This window comes from Neocloeon triangulifer, unplaced genomic scaffold (assembly GCF_031216515.1).
Source record: "Neocloeon triangulifer isolate White Clay Creek 2 clone unplaced genomic scaffold, ASM3121651v1 ptg000012l, whole genome shotgun sequence".
Classification (NCBI taxonomy): Eukaryota; Metazoa; Arthropoda; class Insecta; order Ephemeroptera; family Baetidae; genus Neocloeon; species Neocloeon triangulifer.
The window spans coordinates 2,625,031-2,650,981 of record NW_026775554.1 but is presented as its reverse complement, the minus strand read 5'-3'; the positions used below and the strand labels follow the sequence as shown (position 1 = coordinate 2,650,981).

Below are 25,951 nucleotides of genomic sequence, written 5' to 3'. Positions count from 1 at the left end.
ACCAAAATTTTTTAACACGTCCTTTCATGTTGAAGGTCAACGGCGACAACAACTACGACAACAACGCCGAAAACAAAAAACCGCAAGGAAAAATTTTGAAAAAATTTTGAAACTTGTAAGGTTTGATAACACATGTATATTTAATATACGTGAACTTTCACATGTCAATCAATTTTTTCTTCGTTTTTCTCGCAATTACTTACAGAGAGATAGAACCGCTAAAACATGCAACATTTTTCAACTGTGTCGTAACTTTTATTTCCTTAAAATTTAGATATTATGCAGACAATGGTTTTTGAGTTTTGGAAACACGCAGATTATTAGTTTTGACTGGATTTCCACACTCGCGTCGTATATGCACTTTCATTCAACCTCAAACTAATAATATTTTACTCTCAGGCATTTTCGCCAACTTGACATAAACTAAAGAAAATTCACATATATATCACGAATATATATGAGAATAAAAACACGAATAAGTATATTGATGAGATAAGTTCCTTGGATATTTAGCTGAAATGCGTTTCATTCATATTTTGCATATTTTTTCATATGATTATGATTATAACTTCAGTTATGCACACTTACTTCAAAATGACCGTGTGTCCGAAAAGCCAGCAAGACACATTTATTTCCGACTCGCTTTGACTTGAGACCTTACATTTACATACTGCTTTGATTTATATACTAGGTGCGTTATTTCTTTTGTTTGCTGTGTTCGTTTCAACGACACTTTGATCTAATGAGACATTCGCGCGCTTAAATTATGCTTTTATGAAATATAACACAAGGCATATGATTCTCAATAATAAAATACGGCGCCTCCGCACCGTATCGCTCATAGCTTAACGTACAGTACATTTATGTTTTGATGCATAAATTTCTGCAAGTGTTCGAGTTAAAGCGTGAAAAAATCGTCAACAATAATTTCAGATACTCGCGAACACAAAGCGTTCAATAAAACCTTTTCATTTTTGGCCTTCGTTTGATATGTTATGTGAGAACAGCTTGTTCATGAATTAAGCACCGAAGCAGATTTCGCTAAGCTTTTTGTAGTACATTTTATCAGTTGTATAAAAAAAATGAACAATCATGGCCGAACTTTATTTTTCCGCACTCGGAATCCAGAATTCATCATCTTGAGCAAGCCAAACAATGCGAGAAATAAATTAAATATATGTTCCGGATGGCAGTTTTTATTATAATTCTGAATGCCTTTTTCATCTTGCGAAAACAAGAAGGAGCTGAATGTGCGCCTATGAAAATTCAAATTAACTGTTTCATGCTTGAATGTGTCAGTGTATTATTGTATATAGTTTTTTTATGACCAGTCGTTTATAAAGTTGATAGTGTTTTTGTAATCGTGCATCTCATATATATCTTGTTACTTACATTTTCAACTAATTACATTTGTGATTGATAAATTGTGAAATGATGCAACTTTCTTGCTCTCTGTAACTTTTGTCCACCCCTTTTAACGTTTGGGCAGACGAATTCAACTGGCAGTTAAATTAAGACTATTTCTCCTCGTCAGTTTTCACTGAGAACAAGTTATCATATATGTTATTTAATTATATATGCTTTCAATATTATGGTGTCTGTGTAGTGAAACAAACTAATCAAACAACTATAAATCCCCTTTAAACATCCAACCTCGTAATTTGCAAAATGAACGAAATTTGAAATCATGATTCCAAATAAATGACACCACTAGATTAAAAAAATTGGTCACCAAGCTGCTGTATGTTTTGATGGCTCTTGGCAATTGAACTATTGATCCCTGAAAACAATATATCCACATAAGTTCGATTAGTGAAAAGTTTAAATATTCAATGTGAAAGTAAAGTATCTTGTTGTGATGAAATAAATAATTGTACTTAGTTTACAAAACATTTCATTGTTGTGCAATTCACATTCTGGTAAAAAGCACTTCAAAATTGAGAAAATTTTCAAATTTCCCCTAAACTGAATAGTTTTTTTTCTTACCTTCTTGTGGGGCTCAAATTGTGTCTGCAGCTTGGGATGAGGCAGTCTATTGTAGCGAGTACTGAGTCTGATCATAATACTGCTGTTGGCCGAAAGCCTCCTGGCGGAAAGGGTTGGTTGGGGCGGCGCCTGGCACGTCCAGAGTTGGCTGACCCTGCTGGTAAGTGGCGCCGTAATCATTTCCGGCCATGTCCTGCAATCTGCTGCTGGAGAGGGCCCGCGGAATCGGGTTGCTCGGCACGCCGTGCGGCGCCAAATGAGCCGTTTCCTCAGCCACCTTCAAAGGATGCAAATTTCGGTTTTATATTGAAAATTCATTTTATTAGAACTTTTACTTTATGAGGATCGATTTCAGGCGGCAAGTCGGAGACGAATCCGGTGTCCTTTTGATAAAAGTTGATGAAGATAAAAGCGCCGAGCACAAACAAACAGCAAACGCCGTAGCCTCTGAAAGTGGTGGTTGTGCCTAGAGATGTTTCAAAATTGATAATTGTCCGGAATTAAAACTAGTCAATAAGGTTACTGACCAAAGTAGTTGACAAACAATCCGCCAATAACCGCCCCACATCCTCGACCCAGTCCGTGATGAATTCCCTGTAAGACTCCCTGTGCTGATCCGCGAAGATGCTGAGGCGTGTTGTGCGCAATGTATGAACAGCACGCTGCCCACACGGCGGCGTGAGTAATGCCTAAAAATTAAAAAAAAAAAATAATTTCCTCAGAATAATTAATTTAAAAAAAAAATGCATACCTTGCATGAACTCAAATGGAAGGACCCACCACGGATTTTTCAACCACGAAATGTATAGGAACCGAATAACATTGCCCACGAGACCGACACACAAGACCTATTTTTAACAAAACACATAGAAAATTGTGATCTTGAAGCAAAAAATATTTTGTACCTTGACGTGGCCCATTTGTCTAATGAGCCGGAAACTGAAGAAATAAGCGAAAATCTCTGATATGTGATTGATGACGGACGCCACCCCGAAAAGTGTCGGGGAACCACCATAGTCCTATTTCACAAATTAATGTTTTTTTTTCGCAATTACCATTTCTTTTATATCTTTACCTGGAGATGCCAGAAAAGGAAAGTGAAAATAAGGCCAATGCCGAAACCCATGAACCAGGCCACGAACAAAAAGGAACCGCATTTGATGTTGTTGAACTGCTTCAGGACGGTCACCCATTCGGGCATTTTGCGCATTGTTTGGGCGAAAACTTTCGTCTGGGAAAATTCGCAAAAATTAAAATTTGGATTTTTTATATTAAATTTTTGTTTGCTTGCCTTTCCAATGAGTGGTGCGGCTTGGGGCTGTGCCGTAGGTTGAGCGTCCGAACCTGCCAAGACGGTTTCTCCGTGGAAGACGAGCGGAGGCTCAGGAACAACGGGGGCTTGATCCACGATCTGAGGCATTTCCATGTCAGGGTGCGGCTCGTACCTTTGATTAAGAATTAAATTTAATGAAAATGAATGATTTTTGGACTCACTTAAAGTTAATCTGCGTGGCTGCGAGGAGAGCGGCGCCCATCAGAACGGAGAACGTGGCGAAGCAAATTGTGTAGTTCTTCTCCTTGTCTTCAGGTCCGCAGGGGTGGTCGGGGAAAGCGGTTGAGTGGTCAAGAGCGATGCCAACGAAAAACATGGCCAGACCCCAACCCAGCGAGCCGAACATTCTTTGGTGTCCATACCGGTCGGCGTCTTCGCCCAAAATCGTGATTACAGCGGAATCGGCCAGTGTGACTGAAAATTGAAATTATTTTAATCGATTTTTTAATTTAAAATTATGAAAGTACATTAAAAATATTAATTATTTAATATATAATTGATATAATTTTTTATAATTGTATTTAAATATTTTTATGTACATTTAAAAAAAATCAAGATCTCAACAAAGTTTGGGATGTTCACGCAAGACAACTTATCAACAAATTAATATAAAAATACGTATAAGATGATCTCTAAAATTAATTACAAGACCAATTTAAAAGTGAATAATTTCCTCACTAATAAAAATTCTAGCATTAGCAATTTAATTTCCTCAAATAATATTGACATTTACACAAAAGACAGTTTTGAACAGATTTTTTTTAGTATTTTGATTTCAACAAAGGCTGAAATAACCTCTGAACGTTTCAACTTGAGCAAAGGCAGATGGAAAAAAACTTTTATGAACACTTAGATCTGAACGCCTTACTTGCTGGGGCTGCGAAGAATTCGCCAATGATCACCAACAGCAGCAGCAGGAAAAAGGCCTTCTGGATGTCGCTCGTCCTGTACACGATTGAGCTAAACCAGGGGGACACCCAGTTGTCGTTGGCCAGAGGGTCGTAGTTGCTCGCGTAGGTCACCTTCAACGGCGACAACCCCGCGGGCACGTGCGGCCGAGCTCCCCTCTTTACGCGCGTTTGCTGAAAAGGCGCGATTTAGTCCGTCAAAAGTTGCGCGTGAATAATTAATTTTTTTATACTTGTTCCTGCTGATCGTCTACGAAGCTGAGAGAGTGGACTCCGGGCGGCACGTCGAGTTCACCGCCCTCGGAGGTGATGAGCGCCTCCCGTCTGCGTCGCATGTTGCGGACCGGATTGTCGGGGGCTTTGAGGACGTAGTCGGTGGCGTTGCGGCGCAAAATGCACGAGGTGGCTGGCGGCTGGATGAAGCCCAACGGCAGGGTGAACACAATCCAGCTTGCGAGGGAGAACAAAAGCAGCTGCTTTCCTTTTTGATGCCTAATTTAATGATTTAAAAAGTTCATTTTTACTCTAAATTAATAAATTATTCATCAAACTATTAAATTCATATCATTTCTAATTTTATATAAAATATATTTGTAAAATCTGGTTTTTAACGAGATTGAAGATGGCAAAAAAAAAAGATTTCACAATTTCATTTCTTAATGAATTTATAATTATTTTGTAAAATCTCCATTTTGGACATTAATTAATTTACATTTTTTTTATAATAAAAACCATTTCACTATTTAATTTTGTTATTATATTTAAAAATATTTTCTAAAATCTCCTTTTTAAACAAGAATTAAAACTTATACAAAGAAATAATTTGCAATTGAAATTAAATTATAAATTTTAAAATAATCTCTTCAAATCTCGTGTTCTTTTAATTAAGATTTAATATCATATTGTATACATTTAAAATTATCTTATAAAATATTGTCCAATATATTCAGTAAAAAAAAATATTGTGCTAAATTTACCTGTCAGCGAGGGATCCCCAGAAGGGCGCTGCGAGGAACTCGATGAATGGACGAAAGCCGATAAGGACGCCGCACTGTCCCGGGTTCATGCCCATCTGCTTGAAGTAGACCCCCATGAGGGGAAACAGAGAGCCAAAGGCCGAGTAAAAGAAGAAGTAGAAGCTCTTGACGGGCAGCAACTCTTGGTCGACGCCGCCGCACAGCATTTCGATGATGTCGTAGCGGCCGCGGATCTTGTTGGTGCTCTCCTTGGGGGCGGCGTACTGGGCAGGGTCGACCTCGCCCGTGGCCGAAGGGTCCACCTGCGGCCGCACGCCACCCTTGGGCGCCCCTGGCTGTTGCGGCGCGTACTGGCCATAATCCTCGCCGTAATTCATCTTGACCCTGCTCAAAAATATAATTAAAATATATGCAAAGTGTTTTTACCAAAAAACGAAAGAAAAATACACAAGAAATAGGCTTACGAGGGAAGGAGCCTATTTTCTTCAGGCTTATTTTACGACCCCTTGGCGGCGCAGCCAAAAGTGTGCTTTCTTGGCTCAGTTTTAATGCTGAAGACCCAAGAGTGAAAAAATCTTATATTGTAGAGAAATATTACACAACGTTTGCGATGTGAACTGGTAATAATTTTTTTAACAACGACGTTATCATGATCATCAGCACTAACAATTTTGAAATGATTTAAAATCAATGCGTCGAGGAAAGTGTTTTAAATAAATTATCATAGAATTTTCATTGGTTTTCACAAAATTATTTGTCTAAATTAAGGGAATTAAATAAGATAATATTATTTAAAGAAATATGGTTTCATCAAACTGAAAAACAGCACAGTTTTTAAAAACACAGAAATCTCATGTATTTGTACTTTGACTGGCGCAATTTTTTATCCGGTGACCCTTCGATGAATCAAAATTCTTTTTAAATTGATTTGCAAATCTGGATCACAAAAGAAATAATTATTAAAATTTCGCTCACCTGAGCCAAGGGCAGTCAGGCTGCGGTGCTGAGGTGTCAGGTCGAGCAAGATGGAACCCTCGGTGGCGCGCACTGGGGCTGGTATTGACCCGTGACGTCACCAGGTCCCCTTTCACACTCGCACCCACATAGGCAACCCGCAGGCGCACGTTCAGTGTGAGTGGGCCGGAGAGCGCCGATCGATGCCCTTAAATTATGTTTTGCTGTTTCTCGCGTGTACTCCACCAAGCAAGCGCTGTTGATTGAAAATCGACTCGACGCCGCGGATTATTTACTTTCGATTGCTAAACATATAACTTAATTACAAATTTAGAAATCAATTGCAGATTTCATTGAGATAAAAAAAAAAGAAATTGGTGCTTTCAGTTATAATTTTTGTATTGTTTCATATAAGTTATTTTACTATGATTAAAAAAATTTACTGAAGATAATAAAAGTTTTAAATATATATTTCTAAAGTAAAATAAAAATTATATTAAATTAACGTCCCGGGTAATATTAACATAATGAAAATCCAGAAAACAGAGTGAAAAAAAGTAAAGCAAAATAATTTATGTTTTTAATTAATTTTAATTTGATTATATTGATGATTTTATATGAGGATTATTTTGAAGATTTTATTTTCATTTTCGAGCCTTATTATTTATAATTTACCAGCTTTTGTGCTGATATTCCGCTACTGCCAAAGCATCCACCAGATGTCGGTGAAAATAACAAAACCTGCCAGCGACTATGTTGTTTGTCTTGTCGCGGCGCAAGGGACATGCAAGAAAAGAGCCCTAACGAGTCTCGTGATAGCAATCTGGATCACCTGAAGGGCTGCTATCGCCTGCACTGCTGCAACTGCAGCAAAGTCCTGGTCTCCGAAGCCCAGGGCCTGATCACGGATTCCCACGGGGCCCTGATTTTTAAGGGCGAGGAACAAACCTGTCCTGACGCTTCCCTTTGGTATTTGAAGGAAGGGCTTTGGCCCTCCTGGATCGAAGAGCAAATTGTTGAAGTACACAGATAATTTTATTTTTTGTGTAAAATTAAATTTGTGTTTCAAAATTTTTAGTCCGGCTGGACCAAAGGGCGGCTGTGCTGCTTGGCCTGCAAAAACCGCATCGGTGCTTTTGACTTTGTCAGTGGGGCCCAGTGTTTGTGCGAGGAAAAAGTCGTCAGGCCGGCCGTGCAAATCACAAGAGCAAAGGTCGATTTGAAATCGGTTCGTAATGGATGAACGAACAGAGACTGACGAAGGCCCGATTTTCAACGAGCAGGCCAAACGCAACATCCAAGCATTCGGACTTCTTTTCTTCTACAGCTGCTTGATGTTCACATTTCCCTTCGGGGCCTTCTATGGGACGAGATGGGCCGTTTCTCACTATTGGGACGTTGAGGGTTTTAGGAACACGTGTTGGTCGGTGGCTGCAGCCGTAGTGACCATTCACATAATTGCATTTTCTTATGCATATCAAGCCTATCAGGAGGAAAAGAAAGAGGCTGCTTTGGTAGAAGGACGGGAGAGACTCAATGAGAAAATCGATTAAATGTAAATTAATGTCTATACAAATATAAAGAAATAACTGGAATTGTACACATAAACCACGTCTTTATTTATTATATTACATCAATAATGCAGCTTTAATTACATTTTATTGGGGATGAAAATTTCACAATGTACACTTTGCGAGTTACCGAGGTTGCATTACAATATTTACAATCAAGTAAAAATATGAGGCTCTATTTATGAAATAGATATTACAGAACTTAAAAGCCAAGTCAGCTTAGCAGCTTCTTGAAAAAGATTTAATTCGAAAAGTCATTGTGATCGTACAAATTTTGGTCATAAATTTCTGCTCTTACAAGTCGCCCTCCAAAATATCTTCCATTCAGGGCATCTCTTGCAACAATAGCTTCTGCAAATTTTAAATTAGTTAGTGTAAAAACATAGATTAGATTTTTTCCAAATTTACCTCCAGCCTTGATAAACTGAACAAAGATCTTGACAATAATGTCATCAACGGCATCCTCATCGTCCGTTTGCTTCTCTTTGTAAATGATAACTCGGTCAACATTTCCGAACCTACCAATAACAAAAAAGTTAGAATTTACTCCAGATGTAAACAATTTGTTACATACTTGCTGCACTCATCCTGGATCTCTTCTTGAAGAGTTTCGTCCACTTCTTCAGGCCCAACCATGTTTCTTAAAATTACCACCCGGCTCTAAAACAGAAGTTTCGTTAAATTCTTTGTTACGAAATCTAAAAACGAAATCATTCACCTCAGTCTTTCTCATCAGCTTTTGCATGACCAAATGTCTAGCACTTTGTCCCTTAATACTGAGATTTTCCTGCGCCTGCAGTGTTTGTGGCTCAGAATCATCCATAAGTTTTTTCTGCAGTTCCTCTTGCTGTTTCTGCAGGGAAAAAATATTATTTTAATAATTTTCTTTTGATATGTTTAAAAATTTTACCGCAGCCTGTTCTTGTGCTTTTTTGAGGGCCTCGTTTGCATGATTTTGTACCTGGACCTGTGGAAGAATAGAGGGAGAGACTGCAACTGGCTGAACAACAGCTTGATATGCTAAAAACAAATTATAGTGAATACAGTTGCAACATATTTAGAAAAGAAAAGTTTTACGAGCAATTATGGGAGGCGTTGAGCCGAGCTGTGGGATCGCTACTCCCGGAGGTGGAATCACGACTGCCGCGCTAGGTGATAGGCCCTGCAAGCCGACGACAGGTGAGAGTCCAGCTGGTGGAACAATTGGGGGCTTGACAGGGGCGGCCGTCGTCAACTTTGAGAGTCCGAGGGCCATCGCGTTGCTGGCCACAGCGTCCATGGCCTGAATTTTGGCCGTGGCCGCTGCAGCAGCCACCGCTGCGGCTGTTGGCATCTGGCTGGCGGCCACCAAGGGTTTGGTTGCCGTGTTGACTTGAAGGGCGTTTGGAGGAGTGATGGCCCGGCCAACTCGCAGATACTGTCCACCGAGGTCGAAGAGGTTCATCGAAGATATCGCTTCAGTCGTGGACTGTGCGGTGTCGTATTCGATGAAGCCGTAGCCTTTGTGTTTGTTTGGAGAGCTGCCAGGCGCTAGTCTGCAGGTTTTGATGGGGCCAAACGCTTCGAACACGCTGGAATTTTCAACTTGAGCTAATTTTCTAGATTAAAATGAGATCTTTTGGTACCTCTTGATGTCGTCTTCAGTAAGGTCGGGGTGAATTGAAGCAACATAAATACGGTTGTAGAGTTTTGCTTCCTCGGTAATGTCGTCTATGACCGACTGAGCCTGGGGCATGTTACTAGGGCGGCCGACCTGGAAGGCAGATTTGAGTTTGGAACTAACTTTAGACAGGGTAATTCAACTTACAGAGAGGTTAAAACTGCACTGAAATACAAAAGAAAAAGAAATGTATCATGCACTAACCATAAAAATAATACAGGAAAATAAGGAACAAAAAATCCTGAACCAAAAATTAATCAATATGTACAAAGAGGCCGATCTACATACGGATATTAGCAAAATAAAATGTTATTGAGAAGCAGCGAGTGGATGAGTGGTTTAATCCTCTGCCACGATACATACCACTTTGATGTTTCTTCCTCCGATCATGACTCCGTTCATCTGCTCCAAAGCGAGCTGGGCCGCTTCGGGAATGTCATACTCTACAAATGCAAATCCTTTGTGTTTCTGGGTGACCGGATCCCACGACATGTTGATCGACTTGATTGGGCCAAAAGGCAAAAATGCCTGCCTTATGGTGTCCTCCTTCAGTTCGAAGCTTATGCTTCCCACATAAACTCTGAAAAATTACTCAACTCAATTTCAAACAAAACCATCCAATAACTAATTGCTAAACTTTTCAAAAAGGGTCAGATCTTATCAGCGAAAAAATCATATGAACGTCAACTGCACTGAAGCAGGAGGTCCAGTCACGTAGTATAAATTAATCAAGCCCTAAAATTTAAATATCGATTGAAATATTTTAAATACCTGCACATGAGTGCCAGCGCCTGTTGTCTTTGGACCAGCGTTCTCTGACTTGCCATCAACTAAAAAAATAAATTGAAATATTATAACAGTATTAGAAAGGGCAGTGTTAAAAATATACCTGCTGCTGATGTGCTAGTGTTTGTTTCATGAGGACCATCTTGATACTTTGCTCCATGGCATACTTCTTGGCTCGATTCACATGCTCCTGCTGCTCGGATGACAATTTTGGCAGGCCGTGGCCAAGAAGGCCTTGCAGAATGACATCTCTTTTAGCTCCGGGCCCTGGATTAATTTAAGTATTAATAAAAAAATTTAAAATTTAAAAAGAATTATACCTGCTGTGAGCTGCTCAGTCTGTTCGATATCCGAAATGGGAGTGTGAGGGAAGTCGTAAGAAGCTGGCACCATCAACTCCACTGAAACGGAAAGTCAAATTAGGAAGGCGGCGGAGAAGGAGCAAGATTGCATGCTTTGATGACAATTTTGCACTTTACTAAATATTTAAAACTAAAATGGTGATTTAAGAGTAATAGAGTGACATGGTAATGCTAGTAAAAAGTTACTTAATTTCTCAATCACAAATGTATTTGCTTTGTTTCTGCTGAAAGTTCAATCCCGGGACTAATTATTTTTGAACAAAGTTTACCAAAGAAACATTGGCGCGAGACGGGCCAAAGCCCTCTCAAAGCCTATCACAAGGGATGCAGTCAGCCACGTGAGGGGCAGTTCTGTAATCACATTACGCCCTACGCTTATTTTCTTTAACTCTTTCCTACTTAATCGAATGATTGGTTCAAATTTGCAATTTACAAATACAAAAAAAAAGAAGTCAACACCCTTCACAAGAGCTTGCTTCGTCCTGCAACAAACACCACAACCACAAATCAACCAAATTCAACTGCTCTGTTGAATTTGGTTCTCGACATTCACTCCAAATTTTTTTTGGTCTGTCCGCCCCTGTTACTTATTCGGAATAAAAAAAGACCATCCATTCACTCTTCCGCAAGCACACTTTAGACATAATGAGCACGGATTTGATCAAGACGCAAGCTGACGTCAACAGCTCGTGCGGGGTTGGTGGCTCGGCCAGTGTCTGAGAGTGAAGAGCCCTTATTAGAACCCTGTCTTTGATATTCTCTGTAACGAAAGAGCAGACGAACAAGAGTTGAATTGATTGAAATGTGAGAGAAGAATGGGGTCTTTGTATAAAAATAATTTAAAAATATATATATTAAAAAAGTGTGATCAATTTTTCAGAGTCCGTTTGCGCCTCTCTACGATTGATTTCCCCTCGACAGTGGGAAGTGGCGGCCACACTTGCTCTTACGTCACCACCCAATAGATCTGAAATCTCCAGAACACACCAAAAATGTGCTGTTTAGTGCTGGTTCGCGATCCTTCAGGTCGTAAAGTATTATGTGCTCACTTACCTGAGTATTTTTTTCACTCTCAATTGTACATTTTTTTATAAATCAACATTTTTTTGATAAAATTTGATACTTTTTGCGGCAGCACGCTAGCTCTCGATCGCTTTCTTTACAACGGCAAAACATCTGAAAACACTAAAAACCCATAAAACTCGCAGTAAATGCCCCTATCAATTTGCTTCTTGTCGCCAATAGAATTGAATTGATGCAATTTCTCATGTGGAGCGAAAGGAGGGCGATTCGGCGTCAGAAAACTTACTCGGTTCCATTCCTGGCGGCACAGGTTCGACGCCCGGAGGACCACCAGCCTTAAGAAGAGAAAATCAGTCAATTTATTCGAATTGTTCTCAATTAAAAGCCGGTTAATTTGATTAAGTCAATGACAACACTACTCACAAAGCCACCATTGGTGTAGGAAGCAAAGCTGGTATCGGTGGCCATGTCCGTAGCTGGCGTCTCGGCGTTATTTTTTCTCTGAAACACGAGCAAGAGCGCACTTGAGAAACGACTTGTGCCGTTCAGCCCGCGGGTCCGACGCCTCCGAACGAACGAGCCAGCTACACTGAAGGACTAAATGCGCAGAAATTTCGCCACGGGCCCGATTCCGCAAGGTAAAGATGTCCGAAATCGATGGACCAGATCTCGGACTCGGCGACGTCCACACAAATCAAATCAAATTGTATTTCTGGAAAATTGATCGCGGCCGCCACCTGTCGGCAGCAATACGAAGCAAAACCCAAGTTGACTCAAATTCAAATTTGCGGCGCGAAAGGAATTATTATTATTATTATTTATTCTTCTCGGTCTGTACAAAAATGCAGTGACATTACTTTAGAACAGAAGTAGTTGAGTTTTGCATTTCATAACAATTACTACAATTATCTTAGCGCTCTAGAAATAGTCTCATCATTGCAATTTGTAAATATTTCACTTTCATTTGAGTTTACACTTTTTATTCATTGGCCGCGAAATACATTTTTAAGAAAAAATCAATAAATTTATTCTGGCTCTTTTAAAACGTGGCACGCACCTCTGTTTATTGCACCATTTTATGCTTTCCCACTCGCAGAACATTATAAAGGCAGGTTCAACAACGGACATATCGTAAAAATACTAAAATTTTTCGACCGGAATTAAATTTTTCAGACAAAAATCAATAATTATTATCTGGCTCTTTAAAACTGTGGGAAGCACCTCTTTATATTGCTCTATTTTATTCTTTCGCACTCACTGAACACGAAAAAGGCAGGTAGAATAAAGATATAGCGCTAAATAATGAAAATAAAATTCATTTGATATTTTACTAAGAAAATAACTTTCAATATTGACTCGGTTTGGCCAGCGCGTTAGAATAAATTAAAATTAAGTTCTTTAACACGCGCTAGAACAATAAAATTTAATAAAGATATAGCGGCTAATTGTAAGTGATAAAAATTAAATTTATGAATCCAGCTTTCAATATTAGAGAAATGATTCTCGTGCCAGTCAACGCGCATAGAATCTCGCGCGCAGTGATTCTGGCAAAACGATTTTATTATTGCTTCTCGCGCAATGATTCTCGCGAAACGATTCTTGACTGTAGTGAATTTCCATTGAAACAGATTTATATGTATTAAAAACAAAATTCTAAACGTATTTTTAACGTTATAAAATAGATTAAATAATTATGATTTGAGAAATTTATCAAATTTACGCAAATTTATGTATTTCTTAGGGTGGATCCCAAGATCAGATGAAATGATTCTCACAGCAACCCACGCGTAAATATTCTTTAGCAATGATTCTGACAAAGATTGTTGTTGAAGAATGCGGTTTCGGATGATTTGACCTTTTGACTTTAGTTCTTCCTTCATAGGATCCGCCATGGACTTGAGCAAGCCGTCCACTTCTTCTACACCGTGGAAGGTTTTCGGATTGCCCCCCTAGCGGCTAGTTGGAGGTTTCGGAGGTTTGATTTAAATATAATTATTTTATATTTTTGAGATAAACATATATTGAAAGGTTTTGGACTTTGTGGCATCCCTGAGAACCTGATCAGCGGGTTGCTGACGACAGGGGTGAATGGCCTGACGGTGGCCAGCAACAACGCTGGCGTGGACACCTTTGGCCTGGGGCTGTTGCTCAAGAAAAGGCAAATCAGCAAAATGATTGCCTCGCACGTGGGCGAAAACGCAGAGTTCGAGCGACAGTACCTGAGTGGTGAGTTGGAGGTGGAGCTGACGCCGCGCAAGGCACGCTGGCTGAGAAGATCAGGGCTGGCGGCGCAGGCATCCCTGCCTTCTTCACCCCCACAGGTTTCGGCACCCTTGTGTCCGAAGGTGGCGCCCCTCTAAAGTATACGCACCTGGCGGCGCCAAGGTCGAGATCGCCAGCTCGGAGAAGGAGGTCCGAGACTACAACGGACGCAGCTACATCCTCGAGGAGGCCATCACTGGGGACTTTGCCTTGGTCAAGGCTTGGAAGGCGGACAAAGCTGGAAATCTCATGTTCAGGTTGGAAATTTTAACCATCAATGTTTGTGATCTAAAAATAATTTCTGATTTAGAAATACTGCTCAAAATTTCAACCCGTCAATGTGCAAGGCTGGAAGAATCACAAATCACAATTGCTGAGGCAGAGGAAATTGTTGAAATTGGAGAAACTTGACCCCAATCAAATTCATGTACCGCCTGGCGTTTATGTACAGCGCGTTGTAAAGGGAGAGAGTTACGAAAAGCGTATTGAGGTAATTCATCTTGTTAAATTTCATGAGACAATTTATGATGCAAATGAATATTTGTTTAATTTACATTTTGTCACCATTTAAACTCATGTAGTCAGTTATTCTTCTCAAATCCCCAGAGACTCACCCTGAAAAAGGCAGCTGGAGCCTAAAGCTCCACCAAAGTTAATCCAGCCACAGCGCACAGAGAGAAAAGAATTGTGAGAAGATCAGCAGCTTTTTGGAGTTTAAGGACGGCATGTATGGTGAGTTATTAAATAAAACCATATTATTTAAATTGAAGTTTTTTTTTTTAAATTTACATATTTAAGCCAATCTTCTGGGAATTGGCATGCCCATGCTGGCCAGCAACTACATCCCGGCAGGTCAGGCAGGTGTCAATGTAACTTTGCAAAGTGAAAACGGAATTCTGGGACTCGGACCTTTCCCTGAACCAGGTCAACAGGACCCTGACCTCATCAACGCTGGAAAAGAAACAGTTACCACCCTGCCAGGCGCTGCCTTTTTCTCAAGTGATGAAAGTTTTGCAATGATTCGAGGGTGAGTTTCTTTAAAATACAAATGGTTGAAGTTGAATTATAACATTAAATTTGAATCAAATTTCAGAGGACATGTCAATTTGACCATCTTGGGAGCCATGCAAGTCTCTCAGAGGGGAAATCTTGCCAACTGGATGATTCCTGTAAATTTTTATCTCAAAAAAGTAAAAAATATTTTCTAATTTATTTGAATATTTGCATTCCAGGGCAAAATGGTGAAGGGAATGGGAGGTGCCATGGACCTGGTGTCCGCACCTGGCACAAAAGTGGTTGTTACTATGGAGCACACAGCCAAGGGTGGTGCACACAAAATCTTGGAGACATGCAATCTTCCTCTCACAGGACAGCAATGCGTTGACACAATTATCACAGACCTTATGTCTTTCAATTTTGTTGATTGTGTTTTTAATTCTAGTTGTACTAGTGCGTCTTCCAAGTTGACAAGGAGGCTGGTGAACTGGAGCTGACCAAAATTGCTGAGGGGGTCAAAGTTGAGGAAATTGTTGCGGCAACTGGATGCACCTTCAGAATTGCCAGTGAAGTCAAGCCCATGGCGCAGGTGGAGGTTGATGAGTAAATCAACACTTTGTTAACAAGGCAGATATTGATTTTTTTATATTTGTTATTTTTTTATGTAATTATTGTGAACAATGAGTAATTATCTGCCTCAAAATAAAACTCTGTTATGCTTAAATAAAACAATGACAAAATACACATATTAAAAGTTTCGTTTATTTATACTAAAATTGTTTTTATGTAAATCTTATATCCATTTAGCCAGTACCAAACAGCTGCTTTGCAGACAATTAATTACTTAATACATTTGTGGGAGACAAATTAATTTAGAGTAAATAGTTTTGATACATTGCATTCAAAATTTCTCATTAAGTCATGAATGCCACATATAAAAGTCCAATTAGTTTGAAATAAAATAGTCTTCACAAGTTTCCAGGCAGCGCTACTGATTTCTCGATCCAAGCACTCTCCTTCCAGGTTCCTGAGACTGCTCCAAATTTTTGACCTATGCAGATCAAATCATCAGGCTATGTTGCAACCTTTATGCAAATTAAATTACCAAATTCACAGCAGCTTCTTGTAGCCGGTTCTCCACATCAGATGAACCAGTGGTTGTGGAAGAATTTGAATTTGAGGGAGAGTTCAATCCACTGTCTGGAACTTGCTAAAATTCAAAGTTAAACCCTTATTAGCAAAATAAAATAATTGTATTACATTTTGTTGTCTGTCTAACTCGGCGTAGTGCTTGGCCAACTCGGCGTAGTGCCTGGCCAAGATTCTGGGGGCTGGTGAGGAGAACTTGAGCTGCCGAGGGTACTCGCGTTCCTGTCTAGCAGGGGTGGCTCCAGTTGGGGCGTATTTGGTCAGCTCCGAGTTGACAAAGGTGACGGCCACCTGCCCAATGCTGTCGATGTAACCATTGGCCACCTCCCTGCCCTCGACGGCCACTTGCTGCATCATTTCCAGCTCTTGTCTGGACACCAGCTTTTGTTCCTCCAGTTCTTGGCCCTTTTGAGCGGCCATTGCAGCCACCTGTTGTTCCTTTGTCTGAACAGCGGCCTCAGCATTTTGTAGACAGGCGTCCTGAGCTGAAATGTGACTGGCCAGAGTTTCCATCTTGGAGGACGAGCTTGACTTGAAGTCAGACACAGCGTTTTGAAGAGAGATTTGTACTTCCTGCGCCTGCGAGTTGATCAGGTCTGAGGCAAGGGCAAGGGTGGAGTCTGCAGCAGCAACCTCACCCTGGGCCTCTCTGTTCTGCTTGGCTAGGGTCTTGTTCACGTTTGTGTATTTCTCCATCAGATTCTCCATGTTTTTTGAACTGAGACTGGCGGTGCTCTGGGCGCCTCGATTGATCTCTTGGCTAATTTCTGCAGCGCTGCCTGTATGAGTTTTCAAGTTTTCTTCAAAAGCATTACACTGCTGTTCAAGGTTAGTGAAGTCCTGCAAACTCATGGAGCTGCCTTCCAAAACCAGCTTCTGGATGTGGGAAACAGTCGACGACCAAATCGACCAATAATCCTGGGTTTTGTTGGCTTTCTCTGCACACTCAGCTTTTAGCTCCCTAACTTTAGTTTGCTCTCCAATCAAGTCTCTCTGCAGCTTGTTGTTCTACAAAAGTTATAAAAATTGTATTCCATCTTCAAAATAGAAATGGATTGTTACCTTCTCCTCCAGTGAAATCCAAGTTTTGCTCACTTCATCGGCCTGCAGTTTGGCATCTTGGATGCTTTCTTCAAAGGCGCTGGTCACTGATTCAATTACCGTCTGCAGGTGCTGCGCCAGTTTTTCCTGCAGAAGCCGCAAATTGATGGCAGCCAACGCCTCCAGCTGTTCAGCGGCATTGCTCTTGACCATTTCCACAATTTCCTCGTTCGTCGAAGTGACAGCCTGAGCGATTTGTGTTTCAAGCTGCTCGATTTCCTTGCCGTTGGATACAAGATTCTGACGAGCCTGTTGGAATTGCGCCGTCAGGTCCACCTTCAATGAGAGGAACTCGTCCCGCATGGCCGTGATTGTCTGCATCTGCAACTCCTCCAACTTTGAGGTGCAGCGCTCCAGATTGGAGATTTGCGTCTGTTGATTCTCGCAGTGTGACACCGACTCACTTTTGGCCAACTTCAGCAGGCTGTCCATCTTGGAGGTGAAAGTGGCGGATGCCTGAGTGTTTTTCGCCTCAAGATTTCTGCAAAAACAATAATTCAATTAAAAATATCTAATCAATTCATCATTAATTGTATAATCAATCTTAAGAAAAATTGTTTAACTTCATATAGAATTCTACATAAATTAAATTTTCACCTGGTTCTTTCCAGGGCGTCATGCGTCTTCTCAAGATCTCTGGTAGTCTCGTCTGTGACACTGATTAATTTGCCAGTTTCCACTTTCAAATTCTCTTCTGTGTTGAGGTGGTAGTCTAGAAGAACTTCTTTTTCGTCTAGATTCCTTTCAGTGATGGCAAGGTTGGCAGCCGTCCTTTCCAACCTTTCTGTCGTTTCCTCTAACTTCTCACTCAGATCTTGAACCACACTCTTTAAAGTAACAAAAAAAATTAATTTAAATCCAAATATTTAGTAAGAACAAGTACCTCTCTTTTCTCTCTTTCCTCCTCCAGAGATCTGATGATTTGTATCTTCTCCAGTATTTCTACGTCCTGTCGCTCGATTTTTGTCTCCATCTCTTTGTAATTCTCCGGGTCAACGTAGATTCCTGCACCTGATCGTTGGGCTATCAGGTCTTTCCTGAGACGCTCGATTTCCTGGTCATACTCCTTGATGAAGGCCTGCTTGGACAGACGCCGGTTGATCTGCGGTCTGTTGGTTATGCTTTTGGCCCTGTGAGCATAGTCCAGGGTGCTCAGGGTCTCCTCCAAGTTGGCCAGCACTGGCGAGACCGTGGCCACAATGGCCGTCTTGGTTTTGCCGCCTAACGAGTCTTGCAGCAGTCTCGTCAGCTTTGATTCTCGGTACGGGATGTGAGGCGTTTTCTCCACCAGCGATGTGATGACCCTGCCTAATGTCAAAAGACTCTGGTTGATATTTCCGGCCTCTTTAGCCCTCTGGTTTGTGGCGCCCGAGCGGCTGATATTCTCGGAGCCAGCAAGATCAACAAGGTTGATTTTGCCGGTTCTGATCAGGTCTTCGCCAGCCTCAGTCGACTCACGGATGTGGATTGTCACCATGAAAATTGTGTGAGATCGACTGAAATTATTGATACGAATGAATAAGTTGAACTATTTAGATGTTAATTAAAAATTTTGATATTTTACCTGGAGGTGGCGTTCATGAAGGTAGCAGCTGTTTGTCTCTTTTTGGAACCTCTGGAGAGGATATCATACACCTGCTTTTTGTCCAGCACTCTGACATCTGTCAGCCCTTGTACGATCACAGACCCTTTCGATTGAGCGTCTTCAAACAAACTACACGCAGATTTATAGTTTTTAAAGACAAAAAAAAAATTCAATTTCAATACCGCAGTTTAGAGTTGTCCTCCTCAGGCAAGAGCAAGTCTATCAGCTCTTCGTTGTAGAGCTCGAGATAACTGACGGCCATGGTGAACTCTACGTTCTTCAGCCTCAGCTCGTCAAACATGTGGCTCAGGACTCGAGGAACCAATCCGCAAAGAGGGTCCTGTCAAAAAAATTTCTCATTACTTAAAAATTCGTGAATTAGAAACATAAATCTACCATCTGTATTGAAAATAAATCAATTAAAACAATATTACTGAGCTTTTTGTACCTTTTCCCAGGTCATATCATCGTTTGACCTTTCACCCTCCATGGTGAAGGTCTTGCCAGTCCCGGTCTGACCGTAGGCAAAGATGGTGCAGTTGTATCCCTTGAGCACCTCAGAGATCATCGGCTGGGCCACAGCTTTGTAAACGTCGACCTGCTTGGAGTTTGGACCAAACGCCTTGTCAAAGGTGAAGGTCTTGGTCATGGCCAGGTTGGTGCGGTCGCGCACAATCACTTCGCGATCGTTTTTCAGCTCGACCACATTTTGGCAGTTTTTCTCCATCCGCTCTTTTTCGTTCATGGACCTGCAATGCACCAAATTTCAGGTTAAAATCGGTACTTTTCTGTTAGAAAGCCAATTTGACGTATAGTTTGAAATCGAAACTGACCTGACTCGCACGTAAACCTGGATATTTTCGCGTTTGCTGGCGGCAGCTCCACACTTGTTGTCCGCCATTTTCGCAGAAGTTTTCAGGACTCAGGTCTCTCATGACCTCTATGTGACATTCAACGAAAAGAAACCTCGTGACCTCAAACACGAGGAAAATTTGCGGAATTTCCCTCAAAAACAAGAGCTGACAGCAAAGACCTTAAAATAATAGACGGCGCACGGGGCTCGGAAGTGGGAGCGGCTGGTGTGGAAAGAAGGGCTTGTAACATTGCAAGGTTTGTAGGAGAGCTTCGAGAACTAAAATTGTCTTACCTACAGAAAGATATTCCTGTTAATCATTTGTTTTTATATAAGATTTAATATTGATGTTTTAAAAAATACTTTTAGATATGTTGACGAATATTAAGAGGCAAATTACTGGTATTTACTTAAGCTGATTTTGTAATGTTGGCATTACACAGTTTTATTGGTTGCAGTTGATTTTCTTTTATGCCATGTGAGTCGTTCAATATGGCGATAAACACACTATAACACTTAACTATCCGGGAGTAGCTCTAACGGCGCTACTGTCTTCAGGAAAACCAGCCAATCAGAGAGGGCCGAACGTCTTCGGCCATCAGCCAACTGGTGTAGCTGGTGACGCCTTTTGTTCTGCCTATTCGTGTTTTTGTTTACAAAAATAAACTAAAAACCAAGAACGACAATCTTGCATTCGGAAATGAACAAAAATAATTTCCGCACTTAATTGCTTCAGTTGTAATGAAAATAAAACGAAGAAATAATTTATGGAGTATTTATGTAGGAAATAGGTTAGATATTGGGGTAAAAATCCTCAATTGCTGGGGAAATGTTCTTAGGCGTTTATTAATGATTAATGAAATTAAATTTAATTGGAACTCTATTTATTGATCAAAAACGTTTATGTATTAAAATTTCATAGACTCACAGACCTCACAGTGCACTTTTAAAATTAATGAATAAATCGAATGAATTAAAAATATCAGATCAAATCGGTGACAATAAAACTGGAAATTTAACATATCGATGAATTCATTCACTTTGAAATTTTAAATTAAACATTAGCAAGTGGAAGTATTTGAACAACAATTTTGCCTGGATTTGTCCATCTCATAAAACGGAAAGGGCTAGCCAATATATTTACAATATGGAATGCATGAACTAATTCTATGAAGAGGAAATCGTGAAAATTACTAATCCTGGAGCATTGAAGCGTTGAGGGTCATGTGATGCAAGTTGGGTGGTGTGTTCCAAACGGCGCTCGAACGCCGTGTCAGAGGCCTAGCATCGTCTCCAAACAAATCCTTCACAGATGGCTTGAAAACCCTTGTTCCAAAAAAGTTGTTGCGCAGGTTGACCCTCACATAATCGGCACAGTCCAAGTTCATGTTGTTCTTCATTTCTAATGGTTGAAAACGAAAAATAATTTAATTTCTCAATAATTAAGGATCTTACTTTGAGCCCAAAGAGGGACCTTCTTCTTTGGCTTCTCATCATCATCGCTGGAGTCACCTTCATCAACCTCATCAATGCCGTAGGCATTGTCACTTTTAGGTGCGGCCGGTGGCATTTCATCCCTGCTGGGCGTCACCTCGTAAGACTTGGTGCCGGCTACTTTAGCCTGTAAATTATCATAAAAAAAAATTAAGAATGATCTATTATTGTTCCCAAATTTCCTCACCAATGCTGGATTAGGTGCTTTAGGTTTGGGTGTCTTGCATGTATCTTCCTTTGTCATTGTGAAAGTGCAATTCATCTCATGCGCAGCAGTTTGCACCTGTTCCTTCTCGCAGGCACTTGCGGCAGCAGCTAATTTCCTAAAGATAATTCATTTTAAGTTAATATTTTATGATTTTAATTGTTGCATACTTGGCAGCATCTAGTTTGAGAGCAGCCTTCTTTTCTTCCTCCTTTTTCTTCTTTTCCTCATCTTTCTTCTTTTCCTCGTCTCTCTTCTTCTTTTCTTCTTCCTTCTTTTTCAATTCCTTCCGTTTCTTCTCTTCCTCCCCCTCCTTGGCTTTCTTTGCCTCTTCTTGCTGCACTTTCTTTGCCTCTTCTTGCTGCAATTTCTTTGCCAGACGCTTTGCCTTCAGTTCTTCAAATTTGTTCTTCTTGCTTTTCTCTTCCTGTTTGCGCAGCTCCTCCTTCTCCTTCTGCTGCGCCTCCAGTTCCTTTTGACGTTGCTCCTGCACTTGCTTCACTTTTTTCTTTTTTTCTTCATTGATCCTGAAAAAAAGCTTGTTACAAAGTTCGGAAAAAAATGATTTTAGAAAATACTTTTTCTTCTCTTCCATCTTCAGTTTCAATATTTCCTCTTTCTTCTTCTAAGCCTCGTTTATTTTCTCATCCCTCAGCTGACGCTCGAGTTCCTTTTTCTTCTCAACTTCAACGCAGCCAACTGGGCCTGCTCCTTGGCAGTGTCAAGAGTGAACTTGCTTATTACGACTTTGCTCCAGCCAAGAGTACTAGTGGCGTTATGAGGCCTCGTCTAAAAGGGGGAAAGGTTAATTTAGTCAATTTTTTCTCAAGCAGGCAGAATTAATTCAAAATTACCACTGTACTCCTTTGGATGGTGCTCAAGCCCTGCTGTTGGGATGTTGTAGGTTTGCTGCAGGTGGGAATGGGTTTCTTCCGCAAAACAGTCGGCGAGTAAGCGTGCTCGCTCTCACTGAATGGGTCTGGGGAAATGTCCTGGGAGCTGATGGCGTCCATCAGCTCCGGGGCCTTCAACCACTTTGAAGGTGAGTGAGGAGTGGTGGCCGCATGCTCAGGGTGATTCTGGATGTTGACTTTCGGATAACCCTTCTTCAGCGACTGCTCAACTGCCATCACCATCTCCTTCACTTTTCCAGCAATGTGTGGTGTTCTTTAAATGGAAAAACCTCAAAGTTTTTATTTCAACCAAAATTAAGACACATACAAAGCACGGAGTTCAGACGCTTTGTTTGGTAGTTTTGTCTCGACTTTGTTAGTCCTGGGCGACTTCCTTTGAGTCTCAGTTGCTGGAGGTTCGGGAGAGCTCACACAGGTGGCTCGGACTCTTCTGTAGTCACTTCTTCAGTAGAAACGTCTTCTCCTATCTGACGCTTAATGAAAGTTTCTGATAATTTTTCAACCTAAAAAGGAGTGGAAAATAAAATGCATTTTTCAGATAAAAATAACAATTTGAAGTCTCACCTTGATGGCAACCACCCGACTTAGGAGCAGCGCGTCATTCTTCTTGATATTCTGGTTTGGAGGGGTAGGTTCTTCCTGCGATTGCTCAGAATGCGTTTCTTCCCTTGTAGTTTCAGCATGCTCAGAATTCTTTTCCTCATTCGAAGACTCAACATGCTCAGAATGTTGCTCGTCTTTTGAAGTCTCAACATGCTCAGAATTTGGTTCATCGTTTGAAGCCTCAGAGCTACTAGTGGCTTTTGCAGGCGGCTTTTCAAACTCAGAATCACTTGAATCAGCCGGTTTAACCACCTTCATTTTCTTGGCAGGCTAGAGCAAAATAATACAATTTTAAAACATCACAACGAAGGACGAAATTTATATTAAAATTTACCATCAGTTTCTTTTCCTGAGCTACCAATTTTGCGCGGCCCCTGGTATTCATCTTTGGCTTTTCAAGTTTCTGTGGTTTTTCAGCTTCTTCGCTTGATTCATCGTCACTGACTTCTTTTTTGTTTTTCCGAGCTGCACGTTTCAATTTGGTGCTTTTGGTGGTAGAGGCGACTGACACAGCGTCATCATCACTTTCTGCTGAAGAACTGGCAATCCTGACCCTTTTACGTTCCTTTGCTGGAGGCACCTCGGCAGGCTTTTCGCTGGGTCGTCTCAGCTTTACAGGCACATACAGCTGCTTGTGGAACTTGGAAGCTGCAGCTTGCGAGGCAGCTCGAGCTTGCCGCCCCACAGCAATGGAATTTTCCTTCTCCTCAACTGCAGAAAATACGCATTGTAAAAAATAACATTGAAGTTTTCATTGATTAACTATACCTTCGGAAGCGGTGGGAATTTTCCTCTTCCGAGTTGGTCTCTTGAGTGTTGGTGTCCTTGGTGGCATAGGGCTTGTCTGCTTTTCTTGCAGCTTCTCCTTTATTTCTCTGGCCCACTGCAGAGCTTCCTGATAGAAAAAAGAAATCATTAAATAATATTATATTATATTTCTAAATTTAAAGAATTCCAACTTACATCTTTTAATATCTCCTCATATTTCGAAAGGAGCTTTTTAATTCATCATCTATCTTTACTTTCAAATTATCCAAATTGTAACTCCCCGCAGGCCTTGACAAGCTCTTTGTGGTTTTTAACCATCTGTGAACAAAGTAAAATATATTAAATAATTATTGCAGTCTTAAAAAATATGACAAACCTTAATTATTGTAAAACTTAGCATCTCAGACTTGTAATCATTTTCAATTTATACTTTTCAAATTCCTCAAAACCATTTTTTTGTATAAAATTTTTATCTAGAGTGATGGAAAAGCTTCGACATAGAGATTAATTCCTATTAGTGAAATGATCGGGCATACATTTGGAATTGGAAAATTTCTGACTGATTCTCTGACATTCTCGCGACGTATTCAAACATTCCATTTTCTGACATTTAATTATAAAATAACATAAATTATGTCGTACACAAATTCTGAAAAATCTTGATCAATTCCAAAATTTATGTCAATTTAAAATATTCGTTAACGATAAACAGTTTTTGTTTCTCAAAACAATAATTAGACAACTAGATGTTAGATTTTGTCGAGTTGCCTATGTCGAGCAAATTGTTTTAATTGTCAAAATTAGATATTTAGTTTACATTCGAATTCACTAATCGCGAGGGAATAACAGCTGTTCTGTTAAAAGGCAAAAGTAAATAATCGTCAGATGAGTTTTTGTTTTTTTGCACATATCTAAAAAACTTCAGATGCATTCAGATGAAATTCGTTGTGGAATATTACCTTTTAGTCTGGGAGAAAACAGGAAGCGGTCCCAGATTGCAAAAACAAGGCTTGCAGGCCCAAATTTTGGCAGTTCTTCGTTGAAAAATCTACCCGGCCGGCGACTTGATAATAATATTGAATTAAACGCGTTTGCGTACAACATGCACTGCTGGAGCTTGGCTGGAGCAGCACTACAAAAAGAACATTCATACACCACCTAGCGGTGGGAAGCACAAGCATACATTGGGACTGAATTAAATTTTTTTACAATTAATTTTGCTCGACTCGACCCGACACCCCAAGGAGCGACACCCCACCCGACGACCCCCACTTCCCACTTTCCTCCTCCTTCCCCACCAGAGCAAATTAATTGAGCATGAATAATAATGAAGCAGAGAATAAAGAACGGCGGGCTTTTTCAGCTCTCAAAATTTTTTTCTTGTGGAGAAGTTGACTTTTTTTGTAATTACTCCATTTTGGGAATTTGGGATGTATTCAAAACAATAGAAAAAAATTTTTGCGATTTTTCCAGCAGTTTGGAAGACCATTTTAAACTTCTGGCCCTGCACAATTGCAATTATGCTTGCCCCTTTTTAACCAGGATATAACATTAAAGGGCAAGAGTCAACGCGCGCGGCCAGTAGAGTGGTGTGGAATAATTATTTTATTCCTCTCTTAATTTGTTTGTTTTGACTGTGGCTGTGTCATCGGAGAACTTCATTGTTTTTTTTATTCAATTAATTTTCGGCTTTCAATTAAATTCATTTTTTTTTTTAAGGGCTTTGTTTTTAATTGTTCTTTTTTAATTTCTGGCAATTGTTTTAAGTTGAATTCTTACAAATTAATCTTGCCTTTATTTTAAATTTAAAGTAGCTTTAAATTTACAAATAATTAGTATAAATTCAATTGGAATTAGCTTGTAAAATTCATGGGATTCTATTTCGATACAAGGGAATTTATAAAGGCATTTTAGAATTCAACTGCAGATTCACAGAACTTTCTAGATGCATCTAGAAAGTTCTCAATGTAAATCAAATGGGTGGGTGGGTTTTGCGCGACCCTCCCAGGGCTGCTACCCGCGCTATAAAAGGCGCTCCGTCCGCTGGCTCGATGCAGAAGGCTGACAGACCTCAGAGAAATCAGAGGTAAAGCTTCGACACTCGAGCCAGCTGACGGAGAGCATTAACCCTTTGCTCTCTGTTCGCAGGACACCTGGACACCCAGTGCAGTTTCGGACGCCCGTCCGATCCCTTCGCACCCGTCCGAGCTGTCCCACGGCGCCGACCGCTGTCCTGTCCCGGCGCTGTCTCGTCCGAGAACAGCCGGAAGGCCGACCGCGTCCCGAGCCCCTCGAGAGACACACCTGTGTCCCTCGTACTGTCCCGGATGCGGCTGAGCCGTCCGAAGCCGAACGGAGCAATTTTGCCAGGTAAGAGAGATTTCAATTAGTCTCTCCCTGAGGCCTTCTTTTGGCCGAAAGGTCAAACCACTACGTGAGACGGAAGTACAGCCGAGTGACC

The 25,951-nt window shown here is 40.7% G+C and overlaps 6 protein-coding genes and 1 pseudogene across 14 annotated transcripts in view; 3 read left to right on the top strand and 4 right to left on the bottom strand.

The window, feature by feature from the left end:
- The window catches only part of LOC132198415 (ectonucleoside triphosphate diphosphohydrolase 1-like), a 53,051-nt gene extending 51,135 nt beyond the window's left edge, over positions 1 to 1,916 (top strand). For 4 of the 5 annotated variants that reach the window (XM_059622452.1, XM_059622451.1, XM_059622449.1 and 1 more), the window contains one exon: positions 36 to 115. In XM_059622452.1, coding sequence (XP_059478435.1) covers positions 36 to 99 — 64 coding nt within the window. In that variant the 3' untranslated portion in view covers positions 100 to 115. Of the gene's footprint in view, positions 1 to 35 lie in introns of all 5 variants that reach the window. The other variant, XM_059622448.1, reaches the window with a different exon arrangement.
- Positions 105 to 6,330, bottom strand: LOC132198411 (major facilitator superfamily domain-containing protein 6). 2 transcript variants are annotated; one of them, XM_059622436.1, is made up of 13 exons: positions 6,180 to 6,330; positions 5,205 to 5,588; positions 4,461 to 4,719; positions 4,188 to 4,401; positions 3,481 to 3,733; positions 3,278 to 3,431; positions 3,062 to 3,217; positions 2,892 to 3,005; positions 2,738 to 2,834; positions 2,514 to 2,675; positions 2,322 to 2,452; positions 1,987 to 2,263; positions 105 to 1,780 (listed from the first exon to the last, which is right to left on the bottom strand). In XM_059622436.1, the coding sequence occupies exons 2-12, from the start codon at positions 5,579 to 5,581 to the stop codon at positions 2,033 to 2,035; spliced, it is 2,148 nt and encodes a 715-aa protein (XP_059478419.1). In that variant the 5' UTR covers positions 5,582 to 5,588; positions 6,180 to 6,330; the 3' UTR covers positions 105 to 1,780; positions 1,987 to 2,032. The 2 variants fall into 2 exon arrangements, with proteins under 2 accessions (XP_059478419.1, XP_059478418.1); XM_059622435.1 differs by having other exon boundaries at positions 3,062 to 3,431.
- A 558-nt stretch (positions 6,331 to 6,888) lies between these two features.
- LOC132198425 (E3 ubiquitin-protein ligase RNF180-like) lies at positions 6,889 to 7,536 on the top strand. The gene is made up of 2 exons (XM_059622472.1): positions 6,889 to 7,179; positions 7,237 to 7,536. Exons 1-2 carry the CDS (start codon positions 6,943 to 6,945, stop codon positions 7,399 to 7,401), a joined length of 402 nt encoding a protein of 133 aa, XP_059478455.1. The 5' UTR covers positions 6,889 to 6,942; the 3' UTR covers positions 7,402 to 7,536.
- A 217-nt stretch (positions 7,537 to 7,753) lies between these two features.
- Positions 7,754 to 12,275, bottom strand: LOC132198413 (poly(U)-binding-splicing factor half pint). Of its 3 annotated transcripts, XM_059622445.1 has the most exons (15): positions 11,984 to 12,275; positions 11,847 to 11,895; positions 10,807 to 10,888; positions 10,496 to 10,576; positions 10,279 to 10,442; positions 10,161 to 10,219; positions 9,753 to 9,969; positions 9,537 to 9,554; positions 9,355 to 9,482; positions 8,807 to 9,300; positions 8,640 to 8,749; positions 8,448 to 8,582; positions 8,304 to 8,389; positions 8,138 to 8,247; positions 7,754 to 8,080 (listed from the first exon to the last, which is right to left on the bottom strand). In XM_059622445.1, the coding sequence occupies exons 4-15, from the start codon at positions 10,566 to 10,568 to the stop codon at positions 7,971 to 7,973; spliced, it is 1,704 nt and encodes a 567-aa protein (XP_059478428.1). In that variant the 5' UTR covers positions 10,569 to 10,576; positions 10,807 to 10,888; positions 11,847 to 11,895; positions 11,984 to 12,275; the 3' UTR covers positions 7,754 to 7,970. The 3 variants fall into 3 exon arrangements, with proteins under 3 accessions (XP_059478428.1, XP_059478426.1, XP_059478427.1); XM_059622443.1 differs by lacking the exon at positions 10,807 to 10,888; XM_059622444.1 differs by lacking the exons at positions 9,537 to 9,554; positions 10,807 to 10,888.
- On the top strand, positions 12,162 to 15,566 carry LOC132198359 (succinyl-CoA:3-ketoacid coenzyme A transferase 1, mitochondrial-like; annotated as a pseudogene).
- LOC132198408 (kinesin-like protein KIF11-B) lies at positions 15,559 to 19,733 on the bottom strand. Its single transcript, XM_059622430.1, has 10 exons — positions 19,487 to 19,733; positions 19,102 to 19,402; positions 18,836 to 18,993; positions 18,633 to 18,782; positions 17,952 to 18,564; positions 17,666 to 17,895; positions 17,030 to 17,549; positions 16,079 to 16,975; positions 15,924 to 16,028; positions 15,559 to 15,869 (listed from the first exon to the last, which is right to left on the bottom strand). The coding sequence occupies exons 1-10, from the start codon at positions 19,552 to 19,554 to the stop codon at positions 15,807 to 15,809; spliced, it is 3,105 nt and encodes a 1,034-aa protein (XP_059478413.1). The 5' UTR covers positions 19,555 to 19,733; the 3' UTR covers positions 15,559 to 15,806.
- A 637-nt stretch (positions 19,734 to 20,370) lies between these two features.
- On the bottom strand, positions 20,371 to 24,638 carry LOC132198420 (inner centromere protein-like). 2 transcript variants are annotated; one of them, XR_009441977.1, is made up of 8 exons: positions 24,450 to 24,638; positions 23,686 to 23,808; positions 23,491 to 23,617; positions 23,057 to 23,433; positions 22,684 to 22,992; positions 22,427 to 22,622; positions 22,060 to 22,372; positions 21,804 to 21,994 (listed from the first exon to the last, which is right to left on the bottom strand). XR_009441977.1 is itself a non-coding variant. In XM_059622467.1 (6 exons), exons 2-6 carry the CDS (start codon positions 21,798 to 21,800, stop codon positions 20,700 to 20,702), a joined length of 885 nt encoding a protein of 294 aa, XP_059478450.1. In that variant the 5' UTR covers positions 21,801 to 21,994; positions 22,060 to 22,366; the 3' UTR covers positions 20,371 to 20,699. The 2 variants fall into 2 exon arrangements, 1 of the variants encoding a protein (XP_059478450.1); XM_059622467.1 differs by lacking the exons at positions 22,427 to 22,622; positions 22,684 to 22,992; positions 23,057 to 23,433; ... (1 more) ...; positions 23,686 to 23,808; positions 24,450 to 24,638 and adding exons at positions 20,371 to 20,908; positions 20,962 to 21,127; positions 21,188 to 21,323; positions 21,376 to 21,732 and having other exon boundaries at positions 21,784 to 21,994; positions 22,060 to 22,366.
- Positions 24,639 to 25,951: the final 1,313 nt, after the last annotated feature.